Source organism: Strigops habroptila, chromosome 1, assembly GCF_004027225.2.
Source record: "Strigops habroptila isolate Jane chromosome 1, bStrHab1.2.pri, whole genome shotgun sequence".
Classification (NCBI taxonomy): domain Eukaryota; kingdom Metazoa; phylum Chordata; class Aves; order Psittaciformes; family Psittacidae; genus Strigops; species Strigops habroptila.
The window spans coordinates 92,022,387-92,035,946 of record NC_044277.2 but is presented as its reverse complement, the minus strand read 5'-3'; the positions used below and the strand labels follow the sequence as shown (position 1 = coordinate 92,035,946).

Genomic DNA, 13,560 nt, shown 5'->3' with positions numbered 1-13,560 from the left:
CCAAGGCGGCCTTAGAGCAGCTTCCAGTACCTGTAATTCTGATTTTCCAAAGCTTCCCAGAACAGCGAGAGAAATCCTCTGAAATTGCAACCTCTGCATTTGGTCTTTTCCAGCGTTCTCTACTGCCAGGCCACGCAGTAAGCGCCTCTGGTGGTACAGAAATGCCCCATGGCTATCCTGCAGCAGGATAAATAGCCTGGCGGCGGTGCGATGGCGCGGTACCGGGGCGCCTGTGCGGATCTGGCGGGTGTTGAACCGCGGAGGAGGGCCCGGGGCGGAGGGACCCCCGCCGGCAGCGCCGCAGCCCACCCACAGGGGGCGCCCGCCCGCCGCAGCTGCGCAACGCCCCGCCCCGCCCGCGCCGCCCGGCCCGGCCTCCCTGCGGCGGGCATGGCGGCGGAGGATGAGGCGGAGCTGGGGCTGCTGGAGTGCCGGGTGTGCTTCGAGCGGTACGGCCACGGCGGGCAGCGGCGGCCGCGCAACCTGCCTTGTGGGCACGTCCTCTGCCGGGGCTGCGTGGAGGCCCTAGGTGGCCCCGATCGCCGGCGGCTGGAGTGCCCCTTCTGCCGGCGGGCCTGCGGCTCCGCCGAGACCAGCGACTGCCTGCCGCTGCTGCAGCTGCTGGAGGTCCTGGGCCCCGCCGGCCACAGCATCCCCTCGGCCCTGGGCAGGAGCGGCGGCCGAGGGGCGGCCGGGCCGGGCCCCGCGGGCCTCGGACTCCGGCTGTCGCTGGGGGGCTGGGGGTCGCTGGTCAACCCCACTGGGGTGGCAGCCTGCCGGAGGTCGGGGCGCCTGGCAGTGGCACATGACGGCAAGAAGAGGATCCACGTCTTTGGGCCGGGTGGATCCTGCCTGCAGCAGTTCGGGGAGCGGGGGGACGCGGGCAACGATATCAAGTACCCGCTTGATGTGACGGTCACATCAGACGGGCACGTGGTGGTCACTGATGGTGGGGACTGCTCCGTGAAGGCCTTTGATTTCGAGGGAAGGGGGGTCCTGGCTGTCCGGGAAGGTTTCTGTTTGCCCTGGGGCTTGGATGCCACCCCGGACAGCGAAGTTATCCTGACCGACTCGGAGGCAGGTGCTCTGTACCGCTTGACGGCCGACTTCAAGACGCGGAAATTACGGAAGTGTCAGATGATCCAGTCTCGGCTCATCAGCCCAAGAGGGGTTGCAGTCTCCCAGACCTCGGGTGCTATCGTGGTAATAGAGCACCTGAAAGCTCAAGGACCGAACAGCAGCAGCACCCGAGTGAAGATATTCAGTGCACAGATGGATCTTGTCGGCCAGATGGATAGCTTTGGTCTGAACCTTGTTTTCCCTTCCAAAATATATACTACGGCTGTGGCCTTTGACAAAGAGGGTCATGTTGTAGTAACTGATATCTGTAGTCAGGCTGTAATATGCTTAGGGAAACCTGAGGAGTTTCCCATCTTTAACCCTCTAATTAGCCATGGGCTTTATTATCCTGTAGGACTGACTTACATGGCAAACAACTCCCTTGTTGTTTTAGACAGCGGTGATCATTCAATAAAAATATTTAGCTCCACCTGAATGGGTTTAGATGCTCACTGCTATAGGTTCAAGCTGCTTTTGGCCACAAAGCACGCAAAGTTCTGGTGCTAGTAGTGTGTAGGAAGGAAACATTTTCTGGGCTTTAAGTGAAGCTGTCCTCTTTGACCAACGTGCTGTGCTTCCTGCAGAACTTACATTGAATCTCTTGCATGTCCATAGGAGAAGACCTGGCAGTTGCAGGCTGTAATCAACAATGAATCAAGTATAAAAATAATTTGGCATTTTAAAACTATTCCATGCCTTGACAACCAAATGTTTTGGGCACTTTTTGACAAGGAAGAACAATGACATTTGCAAAGCGATGCATCAGTTGTTTACCAGCATGTAGTTTTCATTATTCTTTGTTAAGCAGATACACTAATAAGAGTGACAGTTTCTGTTTCCAGGATTTCTGCCTGAGAAAGGAGACTGGCTTGGCAAAGTGATAGGAGAAATGGAAGCTTCAGTTCAAGGTCGCCTGAATTCAGCTAGGATCATTGTGACGGAGGAGCTACCGCTGATGAGTGAGTTGTGTGAAGTGAATTAGTGCTCGAAGCCTATTTTTTCCATACTGGGGAAACACTCTTCTGGGAGCACTCTTCCCTCTACTAGTTTATTCCCACCTTTATTAGGGTTCTACTGGAGTACTTGATCTTCCTGTATAATGCACAAGTCTGTGTCTATACTTGGAGATAACTTGGTGTGTGGCTACCAGCATGTGCAGCTTTCCCTAAAAGCTCCTTGAAGTATTTGTGTTTAGACCACAAGTACTTCTGCATATATAAGATTGAGTTGGCTGTGCTACTAAGACACCTATGCTTGTGGACTTCCCAATACTGCCCTCCACTGTCTAGTCAATAATACGGTACTTTTGCACCCATAACTTCAAGATTCCACTAACAATTGAAAGGTTGTTGAGACATAATAAAGAAAGAGGGACGTAAGGCTCATTTTTTTTCCGAGCATCCAGTGAGGTTTTGTTGACTGTGAGTACACAGCAGGTTTAGGTCAGTTTATATTTTCACTAAAACAGTTTCACTGGGGACACAAGTTGCCTTATTTCACAGTGGAAATTAAGGTTTATCTGAATGATTTTGAGAAGGATTTAACACCCTCCTAGAAGTCACTGCTGTGTTTTTAGGCATATACCTGCTACTAAAATGACTACTTAGGTGGTTCAACATTAGAAGGAAGTTAGATACAAATGTAAATGCTCTCTGAGTTAGAGACAGGTAGGTTAAAGTGGCATAAAACTTCTAGGGTCATTTATTTAGTCACTGAAATCATTAATACTAACTAGCAGAATTTGAAATTCACATGCAGTCTTTCTACCAGTACATTTTTAATCTGCCTTTTGGTCTGACTTCAGGGCATTTAATAACTGCATGTATTGCTGCACCAGTGATTTACCAATACTTAATTCACATTGCGGTTTAGTGGTTTAGCCCTCTAAATCAGACAATGTATTAATCTGTCTCATGTTAACATTTATATAAACAAAACAAATCTATTAAATGCAGCTACTTGTAAAGGTTAATTGAACAGTGACATGCCAATAAAGTGTGATTTGCTTACTCCTGTATTGAATAATTTAGTGAAAAGTCATACCTTTATTTTTCATGGGTTTCTCTGTTACAAGCCCATCCCTCTATTGCGGTTGCCCTGTAGATAGTTTCTTTTTTTCCATTTGGAGATACCCTGCTAAAGTTGTGGTAGGATCATTTGTTGCTATTGGAAAATATAAGGACCTGCATATTTGGTCTTTTCCAGCCTGGCCAGAGCCTCTGGTGGGACCAGAAATGCTCCTTGGCTACTCCACAGTAGGAGGTGTACGGCCCTGAGCAGGAGCCCTCTTGACGGGCCAGGAAGAAAATTTACTCAGAGAAGCAGCCCCCTGGATTATATGTTCCTTTTTAGGTGCCAAGGAGACGTCTGTCTTTGAGGGATATAAAAATAATTAGATAACACTTCCTTTGGGGAACTGCTTTGTTTCAAAATGCATGCAATACCATCACTGCTGTATTCATACATAATTAATAGTTTATCACAATAGCATTTCCTCTGAACTGAGGGCTGTGAGCTTTCATCTCCTCAAACCTTTGTGTGCCTCAGGAGCTTGGTTTTGCTGCTGAGCTCATGGATGAGCAAATTTCCTAGCACCTACTGCAACTTTCCAGCAGCTCAAATGCCGATTTTCAAGTATTTGACTCATGCTGGCTTAAAATCTACAAAAACTCCCATTGTTGCCCATTCTGCTTCTATCTTCTTTGGTATATGCCTAGAAATCACTTGGTGTTTGGGTTTGTAAGCAAAAGAAACTTTGTGCCTTTACCTAGTTTGCTGTATGCTGTCTCCTCCAGTCTCTGCTTCAGCTACCTACCGAAAGCAAATGTAGACTTTCTGTGTGAATGGTGTGACTGTTTTCATTTTACTGTAAAGCTTGGTGCTTACTGTTGTACAATTCTGCATTGAGGAAACCATTACATTCTGTCTTAATTCACTTTATGCAGGTGCCTAAATTGAGAAGCCGTAAAGAACTATATAAAACCATGTATTAAAAATCATTCTTCAGCATGTAAGGAAAATGCAGCAGTAAACTTGAAATCTTTCTTTTGTCACACAAGAGAATTAAAACAATAATGGGAGACAGAGATCCACCAATATGTTGATAACAAACTAAAAAGCCTTTGACATTTTTACTTTCTCTTGCCTCTTTCTTTATGCATATATGCACATTTCCCCTGTAGCTACTGTAGATATTTGTTGCCTTCAGGGTGGTATGTTAATGCCATCTGCTTTTCAAAGGCCCAGGGGATGCCTAGTGCCCCTATCCATTGGCATATCTGTGGGAATTTAGTCACAGATTTCAACAAAAAACAAACTTATGTTCTGAGAGAGAGATGGCAAAGGGTGAGGGGCCCATACATGAACAGATACCGTTAGGTAGGTGATGCTTTTGGGGTCTGACAGGGGATAGCTAGATGTGTGCTTAGCTTTGGAAGGGAGTGGTGGCTATTTCATCTAGGAAGTAAGGTGGGACTGCATATGGTCTCATCAATGATAATTACTGTTGTGTTGATTTTAAAACAAGAACCTAAAGTAAGCTTTGCGTAACCCTCTGCACCTTGTTCTTTAACGATATGGATTAAACCCAAACAAATATAATGGATAGTACGCCCCTAATGTCATCTCTTCAGGCCTACTATAGAGTGGTATGTCTGTTGTGCACACACCCTCTGCAATTCCTCTTTGGTTTATTTTTAAGCACTGGTGTCAGGTTGCTATCGGTGCATATAAATATACCAGAGTATGTTTACAGTGTTTAGGAATAAAGAAGGCAGAGGAGTTTCAGAAATGGGTATTAAGACTGTGTTCTGTAACATACATGTTTCTTGGTTTGCTTGTGAAGAAGATAATTTTAGATAAAGAATATTTTGTTTTCAGATTGATGAATAAAGAGAAGAAAGAAATTCGTCGGGGCGGGGGGGGGAGAAGGAAGGTTAAATTTACTTAATTTTGGCCACTGTCTGTTCAACCATCTGCCCATTCCCTCCAGCCACATTGCCACGCACATCAGTTTGAGGTTTGTATTTTCACAAAGCATGGACGTAACACCACTGTAGCATTTTTTTTGACATGGACTGATTCCAGTGAAGAGGGGGTCTCCTGTACTATCCAGCTCCCAACCACTAAGAGTTTTATAGAGCAGGGTCCATCAAAGTGATGGCCTTGAATCCAGGAGACCTGTCCTTTCTGGAAAGCAGGTAAAAAAGCTTTCTCCCCTGGGACCTAGGCTTTCTCTGGGGTGCTCCTAAGTATAACCTGTCTGATTCTTCTGGACAGTTTCAAAGCTATCTGGTGCTGGAGAGGTTCTCAGTGAGCAGATGATGCACTGCACTTAAGCCTTTTTCTCACTGCTGCTTTCCAAGAGATTTACAGATATTTGGTAAGTTGGTGCTCCAACATCTCTTTGAGGCAAACACAATATGAATGTCCTGGCCCTGCAGCTGCAGACAGAAGAGCTGAGAATCAAGGTAAGCCTTTGGCAGTTTTGAGACTAGATCTCAGACTTCCCATTACAAGGCTGGTGCCATAATAAAGCAGGGAGAGTCTGTGTTTAATTATCCTCTTATCTGGGAGTTGCCTTCCTGATTTTGGAAGAAGTTTTGACATTTTACTGATGATTTTCTTGTCACTAATTCCTTTGGTGTTTCCTACAAATCATGAAAATTAATACTTTTCTAAACCACAGTGTATTCCTAGATAATTGCTTCCAGTGCTCTCCACAAAGGTGCGTGGTTTCCAAGTTTTGAAATGCTCTGTCAGGAGGCGCACTGCTGTGAAGCCCCAGTGAAGCGATCAAGTTACTTATTCCATGTTGAGGATAGAAAGGAAGAGATCAACTCTGAAAAGGGAAAAAAAATGTAATGAAAGGTGTCTGTGGCTTAAGCAGAGGGCGAACTCCGAGTCAGAGCACAGAGCACACCCATCGTTCCAGTAAAGGGAATACATTCTTAAGATGTGAAGCATTTCAGCCTGGAAAATGGACAAGACGATAAGGGCTGATGCCTCTTGGTTAGCATTGACCTCTGGCAGGGGAAGAACCTACATTTGACAGATTTCCCAGCCACAATTAGGCACTTTTCAGAAGATAATCCCTAGGAGAGCTGTTACTTTCAGCTCTGTATTTGTAGCAAAAATCTGTGGGAAATGAAGAGCTGGAGCCAACTAAGCATTTTAGGGAAGTATGTTCCCTATAACTGAATAAAAACATACATAGCATTTTTCTAAAATCTCTCTTAATGTAGGCAATTTTTGTTCTTTTTTCATGGGAGAGTGCTATATGGGCAGTGAGTTGAGGTGAGAATAAATCCAGCTTTCATGGAATATAATGGGGTTTTAATCAGGAAAATACTGCTAGTTAGAAGATTCTGTAAACCATTTTAACTAAATATAGTTACATGCTTTGTAATGAATAAAGGGTAGGCAATTTTAAGCAGGATATAGGATTAGAGCGATAAAATTATAGATGAGAAAATGAAAGAATTTATTTTGAGAAAACTTTGAACATGTAAAAAAAAAGAAACAAAAATGTCCCTTATCAAAGCTTGATTTTAAAACTTCTGATACAAAGAAGATGATCTTGAAAGAACTATCACACCTACAGAATCACAGGAGGTAACTAGTTTATTTGGTTTTTTGTTCCAAATATAAATAGGTAAAAAATAAAACCCATATGAAAGTATTAATGCTTGTCTAGCATGATTTCCTGGATAATATGGACTATAGAACTTAACCGGTATTTAGTAACTACTGGCCTGTATAGAAAGTAAGAAACAAAGAACAACCATCCTTTACTCTCACAGGCTAAGGAGCTAACGTGAGAAGAAAGATAATGTCATTAAAGGTATGACTTTAAAGATATGGCTTTGTAAGAAATCCATCAAAGAGACAGATTAAGTATTAAAGATGTCTAATCATCTTCATAAGAAAAGGATGTGCCTGGCTGCCTTATTTGTCACTGTCCTTACATAGGTAGGAAACAGGGCTCTTCAGTGAATTCCGCACCAACTTCCACTCCACTTACAGCACGATTTTATGGAGCCAGAAGTATTTCAAATACGTGTATTAGGCTTTTTCTATGCTTATTATTCCTTGAAGGGACTTGTTTGAGTTGAGGCGTGCTCTGTCATGAATAGTTTATCTGTGCAGTCATGACTACTGCAAATGGAATTGTCCACATAAATAAACGCCACAGGACTGGGCTTGAAGTCGGGGGGATTCAGGCTAGTGCAAAGGTTTGCCCTGGAGAAGTCTTTGCAGCACACTTTATTATGACAATTTCTGGGAAAGCTGCTTTGGTTGTTTTTTTTTTGCATGCTGAAAGCCCTGTGCATGTTTAGACTAAATTATAACTAATTACAACTTTCAACATCAGAAATCTTCTGTGAAACAAATTCAACGTAATGGTTTAGCTTTTCTTATTTATTCCTTCAAAACATACTGAACCCTTGCCTGGTTCCTAACAGTCCATCAGACTTAGGTGGATCGGTACCACACCTCCGTTTTGGGATGTGTGGTTGCTCAGTTACCAGCAGGCTGGGTCAAGACTCACTCTGGACTGGCATTAGTGGAGACCTTACACCTGAACTGCTCTTGCAGATCCTGAAGAGGACATTATTGGTCTTAGCCAATAGGTTAGGAAACCTTCCAGCAGGTTAGGAAACTGACAGTGTTTTCACTGTGCTAGAGACAACACTGTAGATTCTAGGTCCCAAGAAGACTGTCAGTGTCAGAGGGTTTTTAAGGTCGCAGGGTAGTTAGCCCCTTTTTGTTTCATTTCAGATGGAGGAATGCTGGCTTTTAAAGACCAGGTGAAAAGTTTCTTCCCCAGTATAGCAAAGTGAAATTGAACTTGCCCCAGGCCCAGGATGAGAGCTACAGGTCTCTTTATCATTTATTTTGTGATGTTCATAAAGCTGTTCAGTATTTGGAGGATGTTATTGTTAAAATGCAGCTGACATTATTGTTCTTATATTTCCACTGTGTCGGTGTTACTGAGAAAAAACCCAAAACCAGCTACTTTTTCTAAGTGTGCCTTGAAGGCAGAAGTAAATCTTGTCTTCCTTGTATCTTTCACTGCAGTAATAAAAAACATGCAAGTGAATTATTTTCCAACATCTGTATTGCGTGATGGACTTTCGCCCTTTTGCTTGCGTTGAACTTGAGCCTCAAGTCAGTTTTCCTGATGATAAGCCTAAATTTTTGATTACTGAAATTCAGCCACGTTGCTCCTATTTGTGCCTATTTGCACAGCCCTCACCCATTCTTCCCAGTTGGTTGTTTAGTCCATTCCAGAACTGTATTTCTCATGAGCTGTTGCTCAGTCAAACGGTGTGGTGTATATGTGTGTGCTCACACCACTTTGATTTCAGAACAAAGATTAATTCCCCCAGAGGTTCCGTCCATGTTTTAGTTTTGCTGTTTCTTTTGTAAAACTGCCTTTCATCTTTACTGTCAGGTTAAAGGGAGGAAACCTCAGATCACAATATGAATGGTGGGAAAGGACTTCAGTTATTCAGGGAATACATTTGGGAGACAAGCGTGCAAGCTTTATTACAGGAGAGAAAAGGGTGAAGGACAGTATCATTTAAACTGTGTGTGGACTAACGGTTTTAGGAACCCTTCTATCCCAGCTCCCCCTGTGCAGCTCCATTTGTAATAGTGACTGTGGGAAAAACTAAACCAGAAGTTACTAACTTGCAAGACATTGGCTTCTTTCTATGGTTATCAGCAGCAGACTGATCCAGAGGTCCTCCCGTATCAGATTTAGTGGATGACTCCTATTACTGGTCTGAGTTTCCCTGTCAAATGCTGGCATAGACAAACTACAAGAAGGCTGGAAGCCTGCACAGGCTACTTGTTTCTCTAATGTTTTCCAGCCCATAAAGAGCAAGCCTTTTTGCCATGAATCAAAGAGGATGACATTTGAAGTAACATGACAACAAAGGACGCCCAGTGGTTGAGCTATTCGACAATCTTCAATCTAAAAATGAGGGCATGATCTGTTGCTGATAATTTTTTTGTTGATGATTACGAGATGGTAATATTTGGTATGTGTTCTTCAGGCCGGGGAGAACTGGGAGGAGGAGTGATTAGATGTTTTGTTTTCTAAATAAAAGATCCTGAGTCTTGTGCTACACCTTAATTAGCACCTTCAGCACTTGTTTCCACCTTCTATGGGGACTGATGAAACCTGTTGAACTTAAAGTGAATCTTCCTGTTGACTCCAGTAGACAGCAGTATCTGTGCTGAGCTGACTTCCGTATGATTTAACAAAGGCAGTTCCACCTCCTCTCAAGGTTTTGCTTCACTCAGCTTCCTGACATGCTGACCTCCCGGTGTGTACTCTTCTCCTTTCTAATCTATTTCAAGCAAGAGCTTCTTTTCTTCTCCACACTTTAGAAAGATAACTCACATTTGGCTGGAGCGCACATCTGCAGGCATCACTAAAAAGTAATTGCGTAAGGAGAAATTTTGGCTTCCCAGCATGGTTACTAGCTCAGCTTACTTAGTAAGCAAGCTTGGTGGATGCACTCCTCCCTCCCCACCCTCCTTCTCCTCCCAGGGGCAGAGCTCAGGTTCTAAGTCTGAGGCAGGGTAGCCAGCAAAGTTCAGCTTCTCTCTGAAAGCAGAAGGTAAGCCAGCAAGGGGACTGTGACTGAGTGCAGAAGGGTTAATAGGAATGCTGCACTTCTGTTCCAAGAGACTGCTGCCACTAATCAGGCTGTTTATATTTACAGCTTTCCCATTCATCCCTATTGAGCAAAAAGGCTGCCTCTGAAAACAGCCTGAGCATTGCTGTGTGTTAGACAGACTGCGTGTAGTATCTGATTGCTAACTGAAGAGACTTGGAGAGTGCAGACTCACTTATTTTTTACCCGTGGTAAGGCACACACCTGCACTTAGCAAAATGCACAATAATTAGTGATGCTTTGGGCAGTGTTTGTGAGCCAGCGCCCTGCTCACAAGTGCCTTTAGTCTCCATTTGGGACTCACAGTCACAAGAGAGCTGCAGAGATGTGCTGGAGTGACGCTCGCATACCAGACATTCCTTATCATAAAGATGAAGAGGGGCGAGACCTCGCTGGGTAGAGGGAATAATGGAAGGGTTCTTTTCTTCAGTTTGCTGGGGCCTGCCTACTGATTTAAATTGTAAATAATGTTAGAAACCAGCTGTGGCAGTTTGTTGTTTCTTAGGAGAAGCTTCTGATTTCTGCTAATATATAGCAGAAAAGGAAAAAAAAAAGGAAAAAATATAGATCTACCAATTTAACATCAATCCCTTATCATAATTAATAGTTATATTAACCACAGGTAGGTAATGTCAATTCTTTTGGGACCCCGTGATCTTTTTTAACAGTACAAAACTCTTTCATTTTCCTTCCCTTTCCACTACCATAAACTATTATCATCACCATGATGTTTAAAGACTGTATAGTGGCATGTGTCTGGTAGCGTCAGCAGGACAGGTTCCCTGCTCTCATGGCATCTAATACAATCAAGCTCACTCTTAAAATTAGCTAGTTTTAGTCCTCTGGTCTTCTGTGTAAGAGGCCATTCATTCCTCTGAGGGTAGAAGTCAACTCATTTCCAGCCTGAGTGTGTTATGAGACAGAATCACAGAAGGGCTGAAGTTGGCAGGGACCTCTGGAGATCATTGGGTTGAACCTCCCTGCTCAAGCAGGGCCACCTATAGCTGGTTGTGCTGTTGTACAGGATCGTGTCCAGATGTTTTTTGAGTATCTCCAAGAACGGAGACTCCACCACCCCCCTGGACAACCTATGACAGTGCTCAGTCACCCACAGTGAAAAAGTGTTTCCTGATGTTCTAAGAGAACCTCCTGTGTTTCGGTTTGTGCCTATTGCCTCTGGTCCTATCTCTGGGCACCAGTGAAAAGAGCCTGGCTTCATCCTCTTTGTACCTTCCCTTCAGCTATTTATGTACCTCGAAAAGATCCCCCACTGGAGCCTTCTCTTCTCCAGGCTGAACAGCTCCAGTTCTCTCGGCCTTTCTTCATAGGAGAGATGTTCCAGACCCTTAATCATCTTTGTGCAGCCCTGCACTGGTCTCACTCCCGCAAGACCACGTCTTTCTTCTGCTGGGGAGCCCAGAACTAGGCACAGCACTCCAGAAGGGGCCTCACCAGTGCTGAGTAGAGGGCAGGGATAACCTCCCTTGACCTGCTGGCAGCTCTCCTCCTAATAGCCCAGAATGAAAGGGCTGCATAAAGACAGTTCACACCCATTTGTTCTTGTGCTAGTGTTTTCCTTGAACTTGAGTAGCACCATACATTTAACTGGCCTGAAAGGAAGCATAAACAGCCATATCCCCTCTCGGTCTTCATTTCACTAGACTAAACAAACTAAACTTTTATAGTCTGCTCGTTTGATAATACTCAGCACTCCCCAGTTCTTCCAGTAACCCTTTTGTGGGTCTGTTGCAGCTTGAACTCCCCTTCCCTAAATGCTGTACTGAGTTTTCCAAGTGGAGTCTCAGCAGTGCTTTTTACAATGTCATCCATACCTCCTCTTTCACTGTAGGAAACAATGTGCTAAGAGCCCCAACGACATATGTTTTTGTTATGGCATCACTTGGTTGTGAATCCAGGATGAATACCCACAGCCCTACTCCCCCCAGTATAATTTAGGAAAACAAATTTAGGAAAGTATTTGAGTTGGGGGTGGAGTGTTTCCTGAGGTGAAAAAGAGATGGCATACAGATAATTAACATCAATAGCAATAAAAATGTAAATAAAGCCATCAGCATATAATTTCTTCCCTGACAGCTAAGGAATGTGAGCTACACAGCACGTGGCTAGCTGTCAGAAGAGGACAGAACTATTGTCCATATCTGAGGTGAGGATTGCAGGGATGTTAAAATCCCTGCCAAAATCCAAACCCCGCCTAAGATAACAGAAAGGTTCACTTTGGATTCAGTAAAAACTTCGGTCAGATTTCCAGGGTGTAGGAAAACGTATCTGAGCAATATAAAGGATTATTCTTGCTACTTTTTTCCCCTTTTTGGTTCCCATCAGTTTCTTGGCTATAGCTGCATTAGTCTGCTTCTAAGCTCATTTATTTCATTAATACAACTCCTCACCTATAAGCAGGAATGACCATTAAAGTTCCCATAGAAATGTGAAACAGTTTCTTCCTGCTAAGTGATAGGAGAAGGGAAACAGAGCTCCCTGCCCCTGTTCTTCAGTGAGTGGAGCGAAGGGATTATCCTCTGCAGAATGGTCATGGAGTTAAATGCAACTAAATTGGGTGGCTCCTCTCACAGATGGGTCAGTCTCATCCACTGCTGCATCTTGGGGTGAAGTTTCTAGAAGACTATTGTAATACTGTATCAGAGGCAGGGAGAAAACATCGTACCTGATCAGTGAAATTACATTTGGTATTTTCTCCCTCCGCAGCAAGGAACGTTTCAGCTTGATTGAGATGTGGATGCGGCTGCCTCAGGGACACTCGCTGTGACTGTTCACCTCTGATCCCAGGGTGCCATCTACACTCAGGCACTCCAGGGTGGGTGTGAAGGCAGAGGTAGGGTCCTGCAAGAGGTTAGGACCCCATCTAGGTAAAGCCAAAGGGGTCACATGTAAATTAGCCTGTAAGAACAGATTTAGTCTGTTCACCACTGAAAGAGCCTGTAAGCCAACTCTGTTCAGAGTAGGTTTAAACTGCAGGGCCTGTTAAAAGCAATATCCTACACAGCAATTGAAATACATGGCTGTCAGCCGTGTAATGTGGCTTTGAGCAGCATCTCTCAGGCAGGGTAATGTTTAGGTGCTTCTATTCTGCACTTATTCCTAACACTTGCAATTAAAACTACTTCTTTCTGAGTGAGCAGCATCTCTCAGGCAGGGTAATGTTTAGGTGCTTCTATTCTGCACTTATTCCTAACACTTGCAATTAAAACTACTTCTTTCTGAGTGTCAGAAGAGCACTTGTCACCACAGTCCCTTTCTGAGCCCAGAGTGTTGCCATAAATATGCTGGACAAGTGTTGCCATAAATATGCTGGACATAGGAGACGATTTTTATGCCTCCAGCACAGCTTTAGAGACAGTCAAAACAGATCTCTGGTAAGACAAGCGTGGCAAACATCCAGCCTGACTAACATCCAGCTTGAATTGGGACCACAATGGAAGTGGAAAAGCAGCCCAAAAAGTGCCCTCAGCCAGGTCACTGGGTAAAATCCTGCTGTTGAATACTCTGACATAAATTCATCGTATGTGTCCACTGGGGTTACTTGTAAAGTAACCTGCTGATGTGTGTGAGACATTAATTTGGTTCCCTGTGTACAATTATGGGCAGGCACTTGCTTCCCTGGGCGCTTTCTAAATGCATTTCATTCTATTAAAAATACAAGTTTGTGTGCATAACAGGACAGTTATTTGTGTGTTTTGCCACAATTGCAGAGTCATGTTTTATCCCACCTCTC

General features: G+C 44.1%; 1 protein-coding gene across 1 annotated transcript; it reads left to right on the top strand.

The window, feature by feature from the left end:
- Positions 1-210: 210 nt before the first annotated feature.
- On the top strand, positions 211-4,256 carry NHLRC1 (NHL repeat containing E3 ubiquitin protein ligase 1). The gene is made up of 2 exons (XM_030480388.1): positions 211-2,078; positions 4,065-4,256. The coding sequence occupies exon 1, from the start codon at positions 211-213 to the stop codon at positions 1,552-1,554; it is 1,344 nt and encodes a 447-aa protein (XP_030336248.1). The 3' UTR covers positions 1,555-2,078; positions 4,065-4,256.
- Positions 4,257-13,560: the final 9,304 nt, after the last annotated feature.

Coding starts and splice junctions, on each gene's coding strand:
- NHLRC1 (XM_030480388.1), top strand. CDS start 211: ATGGCGCGGTACCGGGGCGCCTGTGCGGATCTGGCGGGTGTTGAACCG.